At 38.3% G+C, this 21,385-nt stretch overlaps 1 protein-coding gene across 9 annotated transcripts in view; it reads left to right on the forward strand.

Moving 5' to 3' along the window:
* The window catches only part of LOC128621280 (caskin-2), a 106,478-nt gene that overhangs the window by 41,369 nt on the left and 43,724 nt on the right, over positions 1 to 21,385 (forward strand). For all 9 annotated transcript variants that reach the window (XM_053646990.1, XM_053646981.1, XM_053646962.1 and 6 more), the window contains 2 exons: positions 3,496 to 3,641; positions 20,135 to 20,230. In XM_053646990.1, the coding sequence (XP_053502965.1) occupies positions 3,496 to 3,641; positions 20,135 to 20,230 (242 nt within the window). The remainder of the gene's footprint in view (positions 1 to 3,495; positions 3,642 to 20,134; positions 20,231 to 21,385) is intronic.

Consider the following 21,385-nt stretch of genomic DNA (forward strand, 5'->3'; position numbering starts at 1 on the left):
TGTGGATTGTGCCGCTTTGAAGCCAGACTGGTTAGGATCTTGGAGGTTGTTATGTGAGAGATATAAAGACATTTAATTGTGTATGTGCTTTTGAGGATTTTAGAAAGAAAAGAGAAAAGTGATACTGGTCAGTAGTTGCTGATGTCTGAGGGAACCAGAGTGGGTTTCTTCAGAATTGGAATATACCTTGCTGCCCTGAATGCAGTTGTTACTTGAGCAAATGTTATGGAGTTATTACTGATAGTAGTGATGATGGCGAGGAGGTCTTGTGAGATGGTCTGGAGCATTGTGGAAGGGCTTGGATTCAGTGAAAGAGAAAGGGAATCCTGAACGTTTAGTGTAGGAGTTGGGGTAGGTGTGAAGGTCTGGTAGATTTTTTTCAATTCCTGTCCACTCCCTTAACACCTATGTGTTCCTGTGTGATTTTAGTGCTTGTGTAAATGTAGAGTACAAAAGTTGTATATTGTTATAACAACATGCCATTTAATGAGTAAGATTTTATAGATTGATTTGGGTTAAATAGAGCACATTAAGATACCCTTCCCTTAAATCCCTCACTCCTGTTAAATCTATAGAATTTTCTTGGTGTGCTGCTCTGGTTTAGCTGTAGCATTTGTGTTTGTTTTTTTTTTTTTTTTATACCTTGCTATGGCAATACGGGAGACTCCAGAAGTTTCAAGACAATATAAATTAAACAAAAAAGTATAATTAAATTTTTTAAAATGTTAATAGCTTTTGAGTAATTTTGCCTATTGTAATGAAAGTGGTCTTGATAGATTCCGCGAGTCAGGCCGAGAATAGTGATACCAATTATGCCATAGTCACTTGAACTTGCTGTCCGCCATTTTGAATTTTGTTGAAAACCTACTTTTTCTAACTCCTCCTAGATCATTGGCCCGATTTTCACCAAATTCGATTCAGATCATCTTCAGACCATGCTAGCCAAAAGTTATCAAAAGCTTTTTAATATCCCAAACCGTTCTCATTTAATGCATCAACAAATAATGGCATGATTCCAAACTGAATCTGTGGCTGTGTCTCTGCAACACTTTGGCATATTCAATTTAATTCAGTTCAATTCAGTTTTATTTGTATAGTGCTTTCAACAATGCACATTGTTCCAAAGCAGCCTTACAGAAAACTATAGATTTTAAATGGATGAATTTAGTCCTAATGAGCAAGCCAGTGGTGACAGTGGCAAGGAAAAACTACTCGGACTCAGAAGGGAACCCAAAAAGTTGAAAAAGGTCATGCTGGATCAACCAAAGAATAGTTAAAGAAGAATAAAGTTAATGTTTTGGAATGGCCAAGTTAAAGTCCTGACCTTAATCTAAGAGAAATGTTGTAGAAGGACCCGAAGCAAACAATTCATGTGAGGAAACCCACCAACATCCCAGAGTTGAAGCTGTTCTGTACTGAGAAATGGGTTAAAATTCCTTCAAGCTGATGCAGGACTGATCAACATGTACTGGAAATGTTTAGTTGCAGTTATTACTTCACAAGGGATCATACCGGATAATGAAAGCAAATGGTCACATACTTTTGCCACTCACAGATATGTAATATTGGATCATTTTACTCAATAAGTAAATGACCAAGTATAATATTTTTGTCTCATTTGTTTAATTGGGCTCTCTTTATCTACTTTTAGGACTTCTGATGATGTTTTAGGTCATATTTTTGCAGAAATATAGAAAATTCTAAATGGTTTACAAACGTCTGTGTGTGTGCCCTCCACTAATATTGGTACCCTTGGTAAATATGAGCAAAGAAGGCTGTGAAAAATTGTCTTTACTGTTTAACCCTTTTGAACTTTTGTTAAAAAAAATTCACAAAAATACTCTGCTCTCATGGATATTAAAACAATTCCACAGGTTTATCAAAAAAATCTTTGTTAAATATAGGTGTGCAACAATTATTGTCACCCATTTAGTCAATACTTTGTACTACCTCTCTTTGCCAAGATAACAGCTCTGAGTCTTCTCCTATAATGCCTGATGAGGTTGGAGAATACATTGCAAGGGATCTGAAACCATTCTGCCATACAGAATCTCTCCAGATCCTTAAAATTTCGAGGTCCACGCAGGTGGACACTCCTCTTCAGCTCACCCCACAGGTTTTCTATGGGTTTCAGGTCAGGGGACTGGGATGGCCATGGCAGCACCTTGATTTTGTGTCCGTAAACCATTTTTTGTGTTGATTTTGATGTATGTTTTGGATCATTGTACTGCAGGAAGATCCAACAATGGCCCATTTTAAGATTTTATCTTTTTCAAGCTTTGTAAGCTTGTCAGGTTTTCATTTTACATCTGTTGATATTTCATAGAGTCCATGATGCCATGTATCCTAACAAAATGTCCAGGTCCTCTGGCAGAAAAATAGCCCCAAAACATTAAAGAGACACCACCAAATTTAACCATGGGCATGCTGGGGTACTTTTCCATATGGCCACCTCTCTATGTGTGCCAAAAACACCTCTGGTGTTTATTGCCTAAAAGCTCTCCTTTAGTTTCATCTGACCATAGAACCCGATCCCATTTGACGTTCCAGTAGTGTCTGGCAAACTGAAGATGCTTGAGTTTGTTTTTGGATGATGTAGGTGACTTTGGATTGTAGTTTTGGAGACTTTCTGGCCCCAAGATGCAACTAACTTCTGCAATTCTCCAGCTGTGATCCATGGAGATTTTTGGCCAATCGGACCATCCTCTTCACAGTGCTTTGAGACAATATAGACACATGTCCAATTCCAGGTTGATTCATAACATTTCCAGTTGACTGGAACTTCTTAATTATTGCCCTGATGATGGAAATGGGCATTTTCAATGCTTTTGCTATTTTCTTATAGCCACTTCCCATTTTGTGAAGCTCAGCAACCTTTTGCTGCACATAACAGTTATATTCCTTGCTCTTACCCATTGTTATGAATGACTAAGGGAATTTGGCCTATGTGTTACCATCATATTTATACCCTTGTGAAACAGGAAGTCATAGTTAAACAATTTCCTGTTCCTAGTCACCCAGGTGTACTAAAATCGATTTTTAAATATCATTGGGAATATGCTTCAAATATATTTTCCCATATGAATTCCTAGGGGTGCCAATAATTGTTGTACACCTATATTTAACAAAGATTTTTTTTTGCATAAACCTGTGTTGTGTCTGCAATTGTTTATCCATGAGAGCAGAGTATTTTTGTGAATTTGTTTCATATTTACCGAGGTTGCCAATATTAGTAGAAGGCACGGGGTGTGTGTGTGTGTGTGTGTGTATATGTTATTTATATGTGTGTGTGTGTGTGTATGTATGTATATGTATATATGTATATATATATATATATATATATATATATATATATATATATATATATATATATATATATATATATATATGTGTGTATGTATTTGTGTGTGTGTGTATATATATATAATGTATTTGTATATATGTAATTTACATTTCCTATAATAGCCTTGCTATTTTTTGTTTTTTGTTCTGCAGGAATGCGTCCACTGCATTATGCTGCATGGCAGGGGAAAACCGATACTGTGCTCATGTTGCTCAGAGCAGGAGCTTCTGTGAATGGAGCCTCACAGGATGGCCAGATTCCTCTACACCTTGCTGCACAGTATGGACACTATGATGTGGTGAGTTTAAAACACTTTAATGTTTAAATCATTCCCTATCCATTTAGCTTTTCCCATGGAGCATTGACTGTGAATTGTTATCTGGAATTGCTACTGCTAGCTTATTGTGTTCGCTTACTCTTCATTTTGTCCAGCTCTTTGCTATTTTGCTAGTAGTTAGTTCCAGTTTACACTCAGAGCTGTTAGGACATAACCCTCAGCTCAGAGGTCCCTTGGACCTAATGTGAGGCTATGCCCCAAACAGCGATTAGCAGGCCTAGAGCTTGATTCTGATGCTACCCACGCTCAACCTGGCCAGGCCACAAAAGCTTGGGATTAATGCCAGCCTATACATAAAAAAGTTCGAGATACACCTGGAAATCTCTCTCTGAGAGTATAATGACTTTGACTGCAGACAATCTCTGATTTTGGAGCTGAAACCACACACAGAGGCTCAGATGCCACTCTGATGCCCTCTTTATAGCCTGAGCCCATGGTGAGAGCCTTGGCTAATATGACGGATGCTGACAGATTTGGTCTGAAGCACATGCCCCATATGGACCCCTGCATTGCATTACTGGTGAGTTCACCAGACAAAATGTTGACGAATGCTTTGAGGGCTGCTGTGCCAGGTCGAATGTAGATGTATCAGTGACTGGCTAACAAGGGCACATGATATCACTGTATGTCTGATATGCATGGGCAGCTCTGTCTTGGCGGTGATGCTTCCCACAGTAGGGCACATAGCTTGAGAGTTTGAGAAACTCTCCACCAGTTTAGTTAATGCATGGTGTCAGATGCGTCTAGCACAGTCCACACTGCCTGAAGCAAGCAAAATGCCATGGACTCCTCGATTGCTGTTTGGGTCCAAAGCCACAGAGGCTCTAGAGAGGACATCCCTGGCTTCTGAATCAGAAATCCAACCAAAGAATACTAGATATTACTAGATTGCCTAAGACCTAGATAACGCTCTGGCCACATCAGAGTTATAGGCCATGCTCCCAGGCCCCATTAAGCACCTGAGTGCCCCTGATCTGCCCTTTGAATCAGGCTCTAAATGGCACCAACACCCTGCACACCAGGAAAACCATAGAGTCTGGCCATCTCAGTGGTGCCCTTGAGCTTGTTAAGGAATTTTCAGAGATTGATTATAAACTTTCAGCTGGACCCAAAAGTGTGACCAGCAACTATATGTCCTTATATCACAGGACCTTCCTCACAGAAAGGATACCCTTAGGGGGAGTTCCCCATCAAAGAGAGAGAGAGAGAGACACAGACAGACGATTACCATGGATACCTCCCTCAATTGCTGGGTAGATGTGTGGTGCAACAGCAGCACACAGGTCATATGAGGTTGAAATACATAAACCTACTAAAGTTAAAGGCAGTCTAGCTAACTCTTAAGCTCTTCCTGCCAGTGCTAAGACACCGGCCTGGCCTGCAAACAAACATTCCTTTTGCATGCACCGTCATTTGTGGAGACCTTTGATGTGCTGTATATGTTTTGTCTATCTGTCTTGGTTTCTATGAAGTTTTTTGCCACTTGAGGCAGAATAGCAACTTGGGCAGAGGTGACACCAGGCTTGTATGTGGGGTCTGAAAAATAATGGTGCATTGAGTTGATATGACATCATCTGTTGCTGCCTGGTAGCAAGAGTTTTCAAGACATAATTGAAATTCTGTGTGTCCTGTATCACCTTTTTGAAAAAACAATGTTTTCTTTCAAACCTCATGGTTCATAGGTGGACCAGAGGCCCAAAACATTTAGTCAGTTCTGGATAATGTTAAACATGATAGGGATGTCACGATACCAAAAATCTAGTAGTTGGTACCGATACCACCAAAAGTACACAATACTCGATACCAAAGTCTATACCACAGTGTGGTTATATATATTTATATATAATATATAAAATAAAAAACTCTTGGAGGACATCCTCCTCTGGCTGATACTGGCAAAGAGAGAGGGGGGATATTTTACTTATCAAACACTATCTGACATTGACTAATAAAACAGTGCTAAGTGCTAATAACAAGTGCTAAGGTGCACTCCTAAACGCATGCGCACACACACACACCCCTTATACTCTGAATGCAAGCATTAGTTTAGATTCACTGATATGGTGGCAGGCCAAAAAGATTTATTAAAACCATGAACATTGAATAATTATTAGTGACATTAGGCTACATGTTGCTGACAGGATACGGGCTGAATGGCAATGCATGGTGGCCCATTCGGAGGTAGTTTATAACATTGCAATGCGTTAACGTCGTTAACAAATAACTGGCTATCACTCCATGTAATGTTTGCATAATATTAGCTGGTTTCACTGCCACAATCCCAGCTGCCTCAAACAAACACAATATAGGGCTAGTCTTTCAGGTGCTTCGCCAAATTAGAGGTGTTTCCTTGCTTTTTTTTTTTAAATGAGTTGCACACCGGCAACTGATCCTACCTTTCCTCTCAACGAGCTTTCCTCTCTTTTCCTCTCAACGAGTCGGGGCAGAGCTAAACTTGTCGCCGTCTTCTGTAGTTTTTCCTGTGTGCTTGTAGGCATTCTTTTTCTTTACCACTTGTGGACCAACTAAAACACTTGCGTGTATTTGCTGCCCCCATCAGTTCTGGAAGAATTGCAACCTCAGTACCTTCATTACCAACAGTACCTACGCTACTGCAGAAAAACAAGTACCGTCACATTTTAAGAATTTTGGTACCGACTTGGTACCGAAGTATTGGCTCTCGTGACATCCCTACATAATGATGCTTGGGTCGGAGCTTAAAGTCGGAAACACTGCTTTAAGACCCTGTCTGTGATCACTTAATTTAGTCTGCATGTACTGGATGGATTCCTTTGTGAAAGATGGTGACAACACTAGCTGTACAATTTCTTCAAGGTCCATCACTATTGCACATGCTTCATCTCCTTCATGGACTTTACTTCCTACCATAAGTGGTGGTAACCTCAGCAAAGTGGAATTTTCATGCCTGTTCCCACCTGTGCTTAGTTTGACTGCGAAATTCTACGGAATTAGTTGTGGTTTGTCAAACGTATCAGAGTGCCGATATGGAAATGTGCGAATTTTTGTGTTTATATATTCAAGAGTGAAACACTTCAGTCTAATCATTTCACGGATGCACAAAGCCAACTCAACAGGCACAATACCGGGATGTAACGGGATGAAAATTCTTACCTGTAACACCGAAATGGGTTGCATTATTCTCCTTGCACAACATTTTTCACATGATCATGGCAGACCTTCATTCTCTTGCTGAACTCTCAGTCAGAAACTTCACTGGCTTGTATTTGGTCTGCAGTACAGCAACAGAATCTGCAAAAATAATATCCTTGGAAAGACTGCACAAAGCCTGCAAGATCATGAGCAGCCAAATTATTAGCTGCCACACACAACACAGTTCTCCTGATAAACTGATCAAGAATTTAAATGAAAATGCCATCCTGCTCAAGACTGTGCAAGTCTTTCAACAAAGATGACAATACTTTCATAACCACACTTCTGCAAGTCAGGTATGTTGCATAGCAAAGCTAGCTGTATGACGTGTAGACTATACATATACTTACTGGGTACATTAGCAAGCAACCAATATACTGCATAAAGCTTGTGGATCTTTCTAGCTGTGCCTTAAAGTTTCACAAGTACTATGTCATCCACATACAAAATAAGTGACAATTTCAGCTCTCTTGCTGCTCACAATAACTGATTAAAAAAAAAAAAAAGTTCTATCTTCATGAGACATGTACATTCCCGGTGGTGATGGGTTGGCTTCTTGAATTTTATCAAGAAGATCAATATTTTTAAACATTGTTTGAAGCAACTGTAGTATTGGAACATACACGGCTGTGTCCATTGGAATCTATAGTACATGGCACTGGCATTACCAGAGGGTAATTACTGCTCACAAATGTTTTCCTCTGCTTAACAGTGGACAGCTTTGCACCTTCCACAGTAGCACTGTCAAAGACGTTACTTTTCATAATGGCGTCCACTAATTCTTTAAGGACTTCACCGATGGACTGATCATGCTTTTGCAGAACCATGATGATTGAGTCTCTCACAAGATGTTTGGAAGATTCCTAATTTTGTGGTCATTGAAGGAGGAATACACATTAGTACAGTAGTGACAATTTTTGAACAATTCACCATCTCATGTTTTAAGTGGTCCTTAAATGACTGAACAGTTTTATTATTAAACAGCTGCTTGAATCCACATATAGGACAGTTGAATGATACACATTCCATCTGTTTTCCACTATGCTCAACTGTCAGAGTATGTAAAATGTTAAGTGAATTTTCAAAGCATTTACTGACTGAAATGTGTGGACAGTTGACTGACTGTGGAAATATTGCCATGATGTTCAAGTACCTGTGCCCTTTTATCAAAGACAGGAGTACAAAGTTTGCTTCCAAGCCACTGAATTTTTTTATTTTATTTGTGTTGCATTTATTCATTTAGCAGATGCTTTTTGTTGTGTGCTCAATATTCATTCACATTTTGGAAACGATCTGCACTACATGTCTATTAAAGTTAATTGTTGACCATCAACATACCAAACTGATAATGTCAGCCTGCTGCTTCAGTTTTAGCCTGGAGAGAGGAAGATTAAAAAGTTAGTTTGATTACAATGTTTGCGAAACCACGAGGAAAAAAGTCTGTGAAGCATTTGACTCTAATCAGTTACCTAACTTAACAGGTATTATGTGAAATATATGTTGCTCTCTCTGACCCCCTAATACAAACCCAACAAATTTGTTTAGGGGTCTTAAAAATGAGTCAGTATTTATTTCTTTTTACTGAAAAGTTTGCTTTTTTAAATGTTCAAAGGTGAGGAGTAACACTGAATAACACATGCTTTGCAGGTTGGACTTGGGCAAACTATTTAAAACAGCCTAATTATTGCATTTGTCCTCTGTCCTCTATTCATGCAGAATAAAAGTAATAGCAACAAACTCACTTAAAAATATAAACACAAGGCTACTACTATACTCTCAGGTTTTGAATAAATAACGAGAAAAGCTGCTTTTTTTAAATCTTTGTTTTCCAGTAACACTTATACTAGCAATACTCTGTTTGGGAGGTTACCAAGCTTAGAAATGGGCCACTGAACCCCAACTGTGACAGTGCTATTTCCCACAGAGTTTACAAGGCTACATTTTATAGAAACCTCTCCTTACAAAAATGTACAAAACCTGGAACAAAAATATTACACCAGATTATTGCCAACCCTCTATGCAAACCTAAACACTCATGCCAATTAAATGAGTCACAGCACGCCATTTTGAGGTCAGAAAAATTAAAGTCACCAGAATTTTTTTTAATGTATGATACAACTGCTAAGACACAAAATGCATTTGATGCAGAATATGGTGCTAAATAAACAGAGAACACGCCATATTAGCGCACCCAAATAGTAAACCAATATTACGGCGGTCAGTGTGGTCAAAGCTAGGTGATCAGGTTCAGAAAATTGCTGCATGCCACAGCATGTTTCACTTCAAATGTCTTCACAGGCAGTCAATACTACAGTGCATTTCCAAGAGGAAAAATATCCCCTTTTCTGATATAACTTTGAAATTGAACCAAGTTGTTCACAAGCTGCAAACTGTTCTCCACTTATCTCATCCGAGGTGAGCAGATCAAACACGGTGAACTTTTCCATAGCTTTGGTGAAGAAGGAGCATGTGTGTGATGGCAGATGGGATTACTGTTAAACTATTTGTGTGCAATGACAAAATTAAATTCAAGTGGTTGAGCACTGTAAACCTAAACCAACAAATCGGTTTTACTGTGTTGATGTGGGGAAAAAAAGCACTGAAAGCATTTTAGGCTGCAGATGGTAGAGTCCTGTCCTAGTCCTAGAGGGCTGTCCACTAATCACAGGGTTGGTGGTTCGATCCTCGGCCCACATGTCTCCACATGCCGAAGTGTCCTTGGGCAAGTCACTGAACCCCAAGTTGCTCCCGCTGGCAGCTCTGCTGCCATTGGTATGTGAGTGTGTGTGAATAGGTGAATAGAAACAGTGTAAAGTGCTTTGTAGGACCGCTAAGGTTAAAAGGCGTTATATAAGTGCAGACCATTTACTATTTTAAAAACAAAATGTGAAAAAACAAAGGGGCCTGAATAATCTGCTGACTTTGCAGCATTCTGAAGCAAATTAGTGCACACGCGCGCAAACAAAGCATTCTGAATCCCCACATGCACACATGCACTCTCAATTAATTTCTCTTACCAATCACAATAAAAAAAAATGTGTACATACCCCAAAATGTTTTCCAATCAAATAGTTTACTACTTCGGATGTAGAATACCGTTGATTCTCTGAGTGTTCAATTATGGCCACTTGTCCAGATGCACCGAAAAAGCCAAAATCTGCTTTGGAATGATGTGGGAAAATTTTAAAAGCATTATAAGATTAAATATTGGTGATTTCTGATCACTTGCACTGCTGAATTTTCTTTTGTTGAGGGGAAAAAAGGGATCTTTTCACCGTGTCTGACACTGCAAAATGACTGGAAAAAGTTTCTTAAATGGTGGGAACACTTTGACTACATTATTAGGATGGATTTCTTTTCACCATCCCTACACATGTAAATGAGAAGCAGTACATCTCAACATACATACTAAATTGTTAAAGTTCTGAATTACTGATCAGAAGGTTGGGGGTTCAAGCTCCAGCACCACCAAACTGCCACTGTTGGGCCCTTGAGCAAGGCCCTTAACCCTCTCTGCAATAGAGGCACCATATCATGGCTGACTCTGTGCACAATTTCACTGTGCTGTAATGTATATGTGACAAATAAAGACCTCTTCTTCAAATTTCTCCAAGAACCAGGTTTCACTGCGATGTTCTATTACTAATACTTGTGACTGCGCCGCTTATGATAAACCAGCTGGCACAATCTACTGCCATATTTTCAGCAGATCTAGGAATGATTCTGAAAGTTTGAGGAAAAAAATAAATAAAAGTAATTACACACAATCTATTCTTGGGTCTTTTTTTTTTTTTTGCTTTCTTTCAGTGTTGATCAGAAATCCCAGTTTCTCCGAAGACCCCTCCCTTCCGACTTATAAATTTTCTAACGTATCAACTTAAAACCAGTGCTAAACGATGTGGCTCATAAATTCAGACCCATGTTTTACAGCTCAGATTCTGCATCAAATGCACTTCATCACTATAAAAAAAATTAAGGGCATCACTGAAGCCACCATGTGCAATTGGTGAGATGATTCTCACATTAAAAAAGTTCTGAACGAAGGATCAACTTATGAAGTTGTAGACTACTGGGCTTTTCATATGTCCCTGGAACCCGCTGATCAACTGCTTATATTATAACTGCTTATAACTGGGAAATTTCAAAACGTGCTATGTCTATTATGACTGCGAGAAAAGCCTGAAGACAGAGTTTACCTCATTGCTCAGATGATTAGTGAAAATTAGAGATGCGCTGATGTATCGGCTAATAATCGGTATCGGCTGATAGTTTAAAAACATCCGTTGATCAGGGCCGATTATATCTTGTCAATCAAAAGAGGGCGGGGAAAACACATAGATTTTGTGCTATGTGTAAAGATTATGTATGTCTCTTGTATGGAATGATGAGGAAACTGCACTTTGTAAGCGCTGCACTGCTAAAATATTACACCGCATACTGCAGCAGTGAAGCGGGAGTTTCGGTGTCAAGTCAAATTTTATTTTTTTTGCCGAGCTGCTCGAGCTGAATTAAAGCACCAGTACCTAATTCCAGTTGGACCTAATTCCATAAGTACTTCTTCCAATGGAACTTTGGAAGCATTCATCTGCAGTCATCATTTAGTTGAATGGCTGTCATGTATTAAGACAAAATAAATAAAAGATATTTTATTTGGGCCTGTCCAAGTTATTATGATTTGATGTTGACCTAGAACTATTGATTTAACCTACAATTCTCTCTGTTTACAGGTGTTAAACACTGCCACTGGCATTAGGAGAGGTTAAACACTGCATGAAAAGAGCTGTAATCAGACCAGTAGACTCCTGTATATGCCACTGAATTTCGGATGTATTCAGAAATATACTGGCCAGGAGTGTCAGGACTCCTATGGTAACAATTTTTGTGCTCCTAATTACAAAAATTTAGGAGCAAAATATTGACATGTATTGGGTCACTACATGCACTGGCTTTCATTGTATTGGTTAATTGATTTAAAATTCAGCCAACCCAAAACCCATGGCTATAGCTTATACACCTTGCTACAGGCCTTCAGTCAATATTTTTCAAAACATAAATTCTGAGACCATAATTGGGCTTTAAATATGTTAATTAAAAGAATTAAATATACAAAATAACAGGAATAGCATGGCATGTCCAAAATATAACAAGAATAACATGAAATGTAATAACAATAAAATATGGAATATAAAAAAGAAAAATATACTGCTAAAAAGGAAAAAAATAACCAGCAGAAAAATCTAAACAACAATAACAGGAGGTGCAATCAGAGTTCAATAAATGAACTCCCCTCTGACTCTCTCTCATTTGTCATCACACACAAATGATGAGTACCAGCATAGCATGGGTCTGCATCCAGCCTTTACTGTAGTTCATGGCACAGAGCTGGCAGTTGTGGGCTTCTCTCTGCTGGTGGTTTAACAACCTACACCGGCCTTCCATCAACAACACCATCTTCATCAGACATCATGGCCATGTTACTGTCTCTCACCGTTCTCTTTCCAAGTTTGTCTGCAGGACTTTAGACCTGGACTCCAGTAACTGCAAAACATAACAGTGACTTAACCACTGAAAAGCTAATAACATTTTGAAAAGAAAAAGCTACATCAATCAAATTCCTTAACTTATTCTTCTCTTTCTTTGCTTGGTTTTTTTTTTGCCAGTTTTAACAGTTTCTTAGCTTTGCTTTTTCAAGCTGGGCCATCGCATGTTTCCTCCTTAGAGTTTCATAATATGTCTTTCAGGATGCTGAACAGAACAAAAATATATTAGTAGCAGAAGACACTTTATGTGCAATCCAATGTCTAAAAATGGTTTTTAAAGAATAGTTTAATTGCTCCTTTTATAATTTCTGGGTCAACATCAACAAAACTACTGCAGAAGTCACGGCTTGTTGTGAGGAGAATTTAACCTGTAAAGTGAAGAATTCAAAACATGATTTTATGAAATACACAATTGGTATTTACTGCACAATACCAAAAAGTCATTACATAATATTTGTATAAATGGTCTTGACCAGTTTGTGGATCATAATTGTGAGGGTTGTTTTCTGAATTGTGATTGTGTCGTACTGCTTCCTGTAAAAGGTGAAATTTAAAAAGATTTGAATGGATTTTACCAACTTTAGCTAAAGAGAACTCGGTGAAGAGCATTTTCCTTATAGGATTACCACACTCCATCACTACTTAAAAAAAAAAATGTATTTAATTTTTTAAAATAATTTTTCTACAATTCAATTATAAATCTTGCATGGTAGCACTGCTTGTATTGTTCTCTGCTTGATATATCACGTCGCTTGTATTTCCTCATTTGTAAGTCAAATGTAAATATTAAATTGAACTTACCACAATGGTGACATTCTGTGCCCTTGTGAGCCTTTTTGGATTATTTGTAGGCTCTTCCTGTGTACTCTGTTGCAACATCTCCACTTTTCATTCAAGCGCCTTTAGATGTGTCTCTTGCTGAAGAATGGAAAACGCATCCAGCCTGGAGGTCAACTGTCATGCTAAAGCAGTCTGACCTGAAAGCTGTTGCTTTATCAAGTCGTTTGTGCTGACTGGACTTGCTGTTGGTTGTTGGTCGACTTTGCTCAATGGAGTAGAAAAACTAAGATTTCTTCTGCATGTCACTGTAAAAATTTAGCAATCTCAAAATTGAACACTAACTGTCCTAAGTACTTTATGTAATTCCGTAAACCTTGCTGGCGATATCAATCTTTTTTGTGAAATTGAAAGACACGCAAGTCAAATATGATGTTGAGTTTTCTTTTCTGTCAACATGCAAAGGCAATCTGTTATTGGTAAGAAACGGGGAAAAGAGCATGGTGCTTTTGCAAGCACTGCAACAAGGTTTTATCACACTAGCACTGTTTAGTGCTGTTTTATTGTCACAAAAAAGAGAGTTTTCACTAGGCTTTGGAGCAAGGCTTTTAAAAACAGTGATTTTTGAAAATTACATCTTTGACAAAGAGTTAGAACACGGTCCATGTGCTGAAGAGCCTGTTGCATCACCACTTAAAGTGGGAAATGTGGACTTGGAGGATGATAATCTGTTGGGTAAGTCCTTTAATTTAATTTGGCAATGTAAAAACAAGTGATGTATTGAAGGGTGATTATTAATTTATTTAACTATGGTATGCTCATATAAGGGTTATTATATTCATATTTTCAACACATTCTGAAATTGTATATATTGCAGCTTATAATGTTAGCTAAGTCATAGTGAGTGATAAGTTATATAGAGTGATAAGTTGTAAAGTATGGGTATTATGGATAAAGTTTTATTTTTTTCTTGATTTGCTAAATCAAGACCAAACAAAAGGTCCTGACTATGTGAAAATGGCTCTTCACCATTTCAGTTGTTGTCATGAATGGCCCATCAGCACATGCATATGATAACAAAGTGCTCAAGTGCAGCATGATTAATAGGTGGTCTCAGTAGATACTCAAAAAAATTACTCCATGTCTGAGTTAAGCCACAATGAATAGTTCCATAACAAGGTGTAAAATTGCAAATATTAACTCTGGGCTTTACAAAAATTGATATTGTTATCTTCCATCATAGTTGAATAACTACAGTTGCCATAAAAATTATTCAGTCCCCATTGCAATCAGGTTTATTGTCAAAATTTACGGACTTTCAGCTGTTTGCAATGAACAAATCAAACAAAAGCAATTGAAATAATTCAGCACAATGAATGCTTCAAGTGGTTTCCTCAAATTCAACTGAAAATACAACTTATAATGACTTCTCCAGTTTCAAAATTATTCAACCCCTTCATGGCAAGCATTTTTAGTACTTAGTAGAGCACCCTTTTACTGTTATGACTTGCTGGAAACAAGATGCATAGCCAGACACCAGCTTCTGGCAGCGTTCCTGAGGAATCTTAGCCCATTCCTCATGAGCAATGCCCTCCAGTTCAGTAATAATCTTGGGTTTGCGTGCTGCACCCACCAGAGAGTCTCTATGGGGTTCAAGTTAGATGACTGTGATGGCCCTGTAGAATCTTGCAGGGTGACTTCTGCAACCAAGCCTTGGTGGAATATGAGCTGTGCTTTGGATCATTGTCCTGTTGGAAGCTCCAACGATGCCCAAGCTTCAGCTTTCTCACAGATGGCATGACGATTTTTCCTAGGATTTCCTGATACTTCAATGTTCAATGAATCCATCTTCCCTTCCACACACTGCAGATTTCCAGTGCCAGAGGATGCAAAGCAGCCCCAGACCATCATCGAGCCACCACCATGCTTGACTGTGGACAAAGTGTTCTTTCTTCATTCGTCTTCCTCCAGACACAGCGCTGATCCATTGTGCCAAAAAGTTTCCCCAAAAAGAATCCCACAATTTCTGTGGCTTATTTATATGATTTTGAGCCGACTTTTCTTGTGCTTTTGGGTCAGTAGTGGTGTACATCATCTTCAAGTTCTGGCATGGAAACCTTCTGCATATAGTACATGTCATACTTTGCTCACTGAAACCTCAGTGCCTGTTGCCACCAAGTCTTGCTGCAGGTCTTTTGCAGTCAGTCAGGGGTTTTTCACAACCTGCCTCCTCAGAAATCTGGTTGCAGCCATTGGTAGTTTCCTTTTTTCTGCTCCGTCCAGGTATTTTATATATTTTCTGCCCCTAGCCAGTTCAGGTATTTCATGTGTTCCATCTCAAGCACACCTGGTGCAACTAATGAAGCCCTTGATTAGTTGCATCAGGTGTGCTTGAGACAACAAATGTATTGCATATTTGCGCTGTTGTGAGGGATTCTATTCAGGGGGTTGAATAATTCTGAAACTGGAGAAATCATTATATGTTGCATTTCCAGTTGAATTTGGGGAAACCACTGGAAGCATTTGTTGAGTTGAACTATTTCAATTGCTTTTGTTTGATTTGTTCATTGCAAACAGCTGAAAGTCTGTAAATTTTGACAATAGACCTAATTTAAAATGGGAGTTGAATAATTTTGATTGCAACTGTAGGTACATATATAACTATAGCTGTATCTAAATGTATTTTTATTTTATTACAGGAAAGTATGGCAATTCACATTAAGGGTATTTGGGCATGCCTAATGAAGACATGCCGTCAGCTGAAGTTCCAGATCCACCAGAAGGTGTGCTTAATCGATCAACAACTAGTTGTTGATAAAGGTACTTGAACGTGAACAAGGTTGTTGTTGTAAAGGTGCCTCAGGATATGGGAAGGATTCTCCATAAAATTACCTCTGGATTCAGCGGATTTGCTGCTCACCAATGGAAAAACTGGACAACTATCCATTCTCTCTTTAGTTTGAAAGGACTGATTGCAGACACTATGAAATGTGGTTTGATTTTGTACAAGTATGCATTATCATATGCTCATGAATTATCTCTATTGATGACTAGAAATAGCTGACAGATATCTGCAGAGATTTTTGTCCAAGTTTTTTAATCTCTATGGGCCACTGAACTGCATACCCAACATGGATCTGCATTTACATTTAAACGATTGTAATTTAGATTATGGACCTGTCTATTCATTTTGGTGCTTTCCTTTTGAGTGGTTCAATGGAATGTTAGGGCAGTATCATAACAACAGCAACAGAATCATTGGAGTTCATGTCATGAGACATTTTCAGCAGAACCAGCAGCTTTACATGCCAGTGGCTTGTTATAGTGCTGAATCTGTGAACATCTTGACAAGCAAAGATGTGGGCTCTTTGTCACTTAACAGTATAACTGACATGATGTATATAAAACATTATGCCCAGATCTCATCTGAAACACTTCTTTTGGAGGATTCAAACACAATTGAACCACTGCCCCATTCCATGACATTGTGATAGGAGAATAAAATATAACAGTTTTGTCACCCAAGTGGTCTGTTTGTCCAGGATGTACACTAAAGTAATAAGTCTTGGAATAACTCTTTCTGTTAGTAGTTCAAAGGCCTAGTCAAAGATCTGCCCTTGTTTCTGCTAAGTGGTGTTGTAGTTAGTCCAGCTTTGAGGAACCAGTCCTAGACCCAAATGCAGAGCTGCTTCTTGGGATCATGAAAAGGTTTCTTGTGATAAATGTAAAATCTCAGGCCTGTACTTTGCACCATGTCCTTGCAAAGGTAACATGGTTGCACCCTCATCCAAACAGACATTTCTTTGGGTGGCCTGTGGAGGTGTGTTGTTTAAGGGGCACACCTATTGACTCTGCCGCAGTGTTCCTATCTGTAGAACGTATTGCAAGCAGATATGTACTTAGTACCACTACAATGCAATTAAGTAGAACAAAAGAGAGGATATCAGTAGTAATAACACTTTGCACAATGGTTGAGATTTAGGACTATTTTATATAATATAAAATAAAATAACATACATATAATAAAATACAAATTTAAGCACCAAGTTTTAAGAAATCCTTTTCTTTAATTTATTATTTATTTATTTATTTCATTCTGATTTACTACTATAATGTTTTTATTGGATACTTGTTTGCATTGCGGTTTCTTCTGTACCTACACTGTAATTAAAAAAAAAAAAAAACTCCTTAAATAAACTTTTCATATGTTGGAATGCTGTTTGGTTGACTTTCTTGATTTGCTAGGTAATTGTATTGAATGAGCCATCAATCATTTAACTTTATCCATTATGTCAGCATATGATGGTGTAAGTCTTAAAAAATGTGCTAAGATAATTCTCCTTATTTTAGAAAAATCTAAATTATTTTGTGTAATGGTTGTCAAAAATCGATAAATATGTAGTTATAATATATCACCACTGTTTGGTTAATTTTTTGTTTTTTGTTTGTTAGTTTGCTGTGACCTACAACACAGCCAGCTTTTTTTTTTTCCTTCTTTCAGAGGGTATATACACTTTTCCTTCTTTCAAAGGGTATATACACTCCCCTTAGATACTATTAGAATGACTAGGATAATTAATTTGTTTGTGCTATGCACCAGAGACATATGGATTTGAGATTGAAATATGGATACGAGATGAGAGTTTAGGATTTCAGTTCTTATTTCTTGCTATTTACATGTAGATTTGTTAAACAGCATAAAACAAAGAAAATTTTGTATTAGACACCCAGTTGTTAGGCAAGCAAAAGTATAGGAATAGATAAGTCCTTCAATACTTTTCTATTCCTATATCTTTGCTTGCTTAAAAATGAAAGTAAATAACACTTAATATTTGGTTGCATATCCCTTGCTTGTGTTAATTGCATCAAGCCTGCGACTCACTGACATCACCAAATTGTTGGTTTCTTCTTTTGTGATGCTTTTCCAGACTTGTACCATAGCTTATCAGTTGTTCTTTCAGGGGGTTTCTCCCTTCAGTCCATGTGGTTGCCTATCCCTTGCTTCTGAATAACTACATCAAGCCTGCAACTCAGTTGTTCTTTGTTTCACCTCTTCAGGAGGTGAAATGCTGCTCAATTGGATTAAGATCTGGTGATTGACTTGGCCAGTCTAAACCTTCTGCTTTCTCCCCTGATAATGTCCTTTGTTTACTTTGCAGTGTATTTTGGATCATTGTCTTGCTGAGTGATAAAGTTCCTCCCAATTAATTTGGATGCATTTCTCTGTAAATTGGCAGACAAAATGTTCCTGTAAACTTCTGAATTCATTCTGCTGCTACCATCATGAGTTACATCATCAATAAAGATTCACCATGTCCACCATGTTTAACAGATGAACTTGTAAGTTTTGGATCATAAAGCCGATCTTTTCTTTCTCCACATTCGGCCTTTCCATTACTTTGGTAATCTTGCTTCCAGAACTTTTGTGGCACATCTCTGTATTTCTTTGCGAATTTCAATGTGGCTTTCTGATTCTTACTGCTGATGAGTGGTTTGCATCTTGTGGTATGCCGTCTATATTTCTCCCTTCAAAGTCTTCTTCGAATGGTGGATTGTATTACCTTCCCTCCTGCCTTGTGGAGGTTGCTGGTGATGTGACTGTCTGTTTTGTGGTTTTTTTCACAGCTCTCACAATGTTTATCATCAGCTGTTGTTTTCCTTGGCCGACCCATTCGGTGTCTGTTGCTCAGTACACCAGTGGTTTCTTTCTTTTTCATGACTTTCCAAATTGTTGTATTGACTATGCCCAATATGCAGTGCCTCTGATTTATTTTCTCTTTTCTCAGCTTCAAAATGGCTTGCTTTTCTCCCATAACAGCTCTCTGTTCTTCATGTTGGGCTATTTATTGTTTAAAACATCAATCTTAACAGGACACACTTGGGCAACAAGAAATACCTGTCAGTCGCATATGCCAATATTTTTGCTCACCTACAAATTGGATGGTTTGATTCAAAACGAAGGCTAATGGAAAAATGTTTTGTGGATGGATGAGACCAAAATAGAACTTTTTGGTTTAAATGAGAAGTGTTATGTTTGGTGAAAGGAAAACACTGCATTCCAGCATAAGAACCTTATCACATCTGTGAAATATGGTGATGGTAGTATCATGGGCTGGGCCTGTTTTGCTCCATCTGGACCAGGAAGCCTTGCCATCATTGATGGTACAATAAATTCTGAAGTTTACCAGCAAAACCTAAAGGAAAACATCAGGACATCTGTCTGTGATCTGAATCTCAAGCGAAAGTGGGACATGCAGCAAGACAGAGATCCAAAGCACACAAGTCATGTCAAATCTACCAAAAGAATAAAGTTAATGTTTTGTAATGGCCAAGTCAAAGTCCTGACCTTAATCTATCTAATAGAAATATTGTGGAAGGACTTAAAGCAAGCAGTTCATGTGAGGAAACCCACCAACATCCCAGAGATGAAACTGTTCTGAACTGAGGAATGGGCTAAAATTCCTCCAAGCTTATGGGCAGGACTGATCAACATGTACCAGAAACGTTTAGTTGTAATTATTGCTGCACAAGGGGTCATACCAGATACTGAAAACAAACTTTCACATACAGTACTTTTGCCAATAACAGATATGCAATATTGGATAATTTTCTTTAATAAATAAATGACAATTTTAATATTTTTTTTCTGCTGTGTTTAATTGGGTTCTTTTTATATACTTTTAGTACTTGTGTGAAAATCTGTTGCTGTTTTAGGTCATAATTATGCTTAAGAGAACTTTGTATAAATGTTTATTGTCACCATTTACAATGTTGAGATCTTTTAAATGTGTATTTAAAAATATTTATGTAGTGTTGTGCCAAGGATCAATAAATGAATGTTTTTATGACTACAGCCTATAGTTGTAGATAAGAAATTGTTTGTGTGTTTCACCCTCCCACCCTCTTCTCTCTCTCTCTCTCTCTCTCTCTCTCTCTCTCTCTCTCTCTCTCTCATACACACCTTAGTCTGAGATGCTGCTGCAGCATCAGTCTAACCCCTGCTGTGTGAACAAGGCTAAGAAAACTCCCTTGGACCTGGCATGTGAGTTCGGCCGGCTCAAGGTAAGAGCCACCTTAAATGAGCAAATAAGCCGCTAACTAGCTGTTAAGCATTTATTCTGTACATTGGCAGTTGGTTTTTGATTTCTTTAAGATATTTAATTAACTCATTCCAGTGGAGCTTTTTATCCCCCCGTTTCACCCTGATGCGTAAACTTTTTCTTTGGCTTAGTGGTTAGCAGGTTCGCCTCACACCTCCAGGGTCGGGGGCTCGATTCACACCGTGGCCTTGTGTGTTTGGAGTTTGCATGTTCTCCCTGTGCTGCGGGGGTTTCCTCCGGGTACTCCGGTTTCCTCCCCCAGTCCAAAGACATGCATGGTAGGCTGATTGGCATGTCCAAAGTGTCCGTAGTGTATGCATGGGTGTGTGAGTGTGCCCTGCGATGGATTGGCACCCTGTCCAGGGTGTACCCCGCCTCGTGCCCAGTGCTCCCTGGGATAGGCGCCAGGTTTCCCCGTGACCCTGAAAAAGGATTAAGCGGTATAGAAGATGGATGGAAGGATGTTCCGGTCTAGGTCAGACTGCAACATATATCGGTTATAATTAGTGATGCACCAAAATTAAATTTTTTTGCCAAAACCGAAAAATTGTGGATACACTTTGCCAAAAACCGAAAATTACATAAAAAACAACAACAAATGGTTTTTAAAAGATCTGCCTATATGTAGAATTGTCTATAAATATGATCATTTTCGTGTGTTTGAGTGAATATCAATTGAAAAATGACAAGGCAATGAAATTAACAGCACTTTTATTAAAGTCAAAAATAACAATAAAAAATAACAACAATTTATTTATATATATACAGTATCTCACAAAAGTGAGTACACCCCTCACATTTTTGTAAATATTCGATTATATCTTTTCATGTGACACCGCTGAAGAAATGACACTTTGCTACAATATAAAGTAGTGAGTGTACAGCTTGTATAACAGTGTAAATTTGCAGTCCCCTCAAAATAACTCAACACACAGCCATTGATGTCTAAACCGCTGGTGATAAAAGTGAGTACACCCCTAAGTGAAAATGTCCAAATTGGGCCCAATTAGCCATTTTCCTCCCCGGTGTCATGTGACTCGTTAGTGTTACAAGGTCTCAGGTGTGAATGGGGAGCAGGTGTGTTAAATTTGGTGTCATTGCTCTCACACTCCCTCAT

This window comes from Ictalurus furcatus, chromosome 2, assembly GCF_023375685.1.
Source record: "Ictalurus furcatus strain D&B chromosome 2, Billie_1.0, whole genome shotgun sequence".
Taxonomy (NCBI): Eukaryota; Metazoa; Chordata; class Actinopteri; order Siluriformes; family Ictaluridae; genus Ictalurus; species Ictalurus furcatus.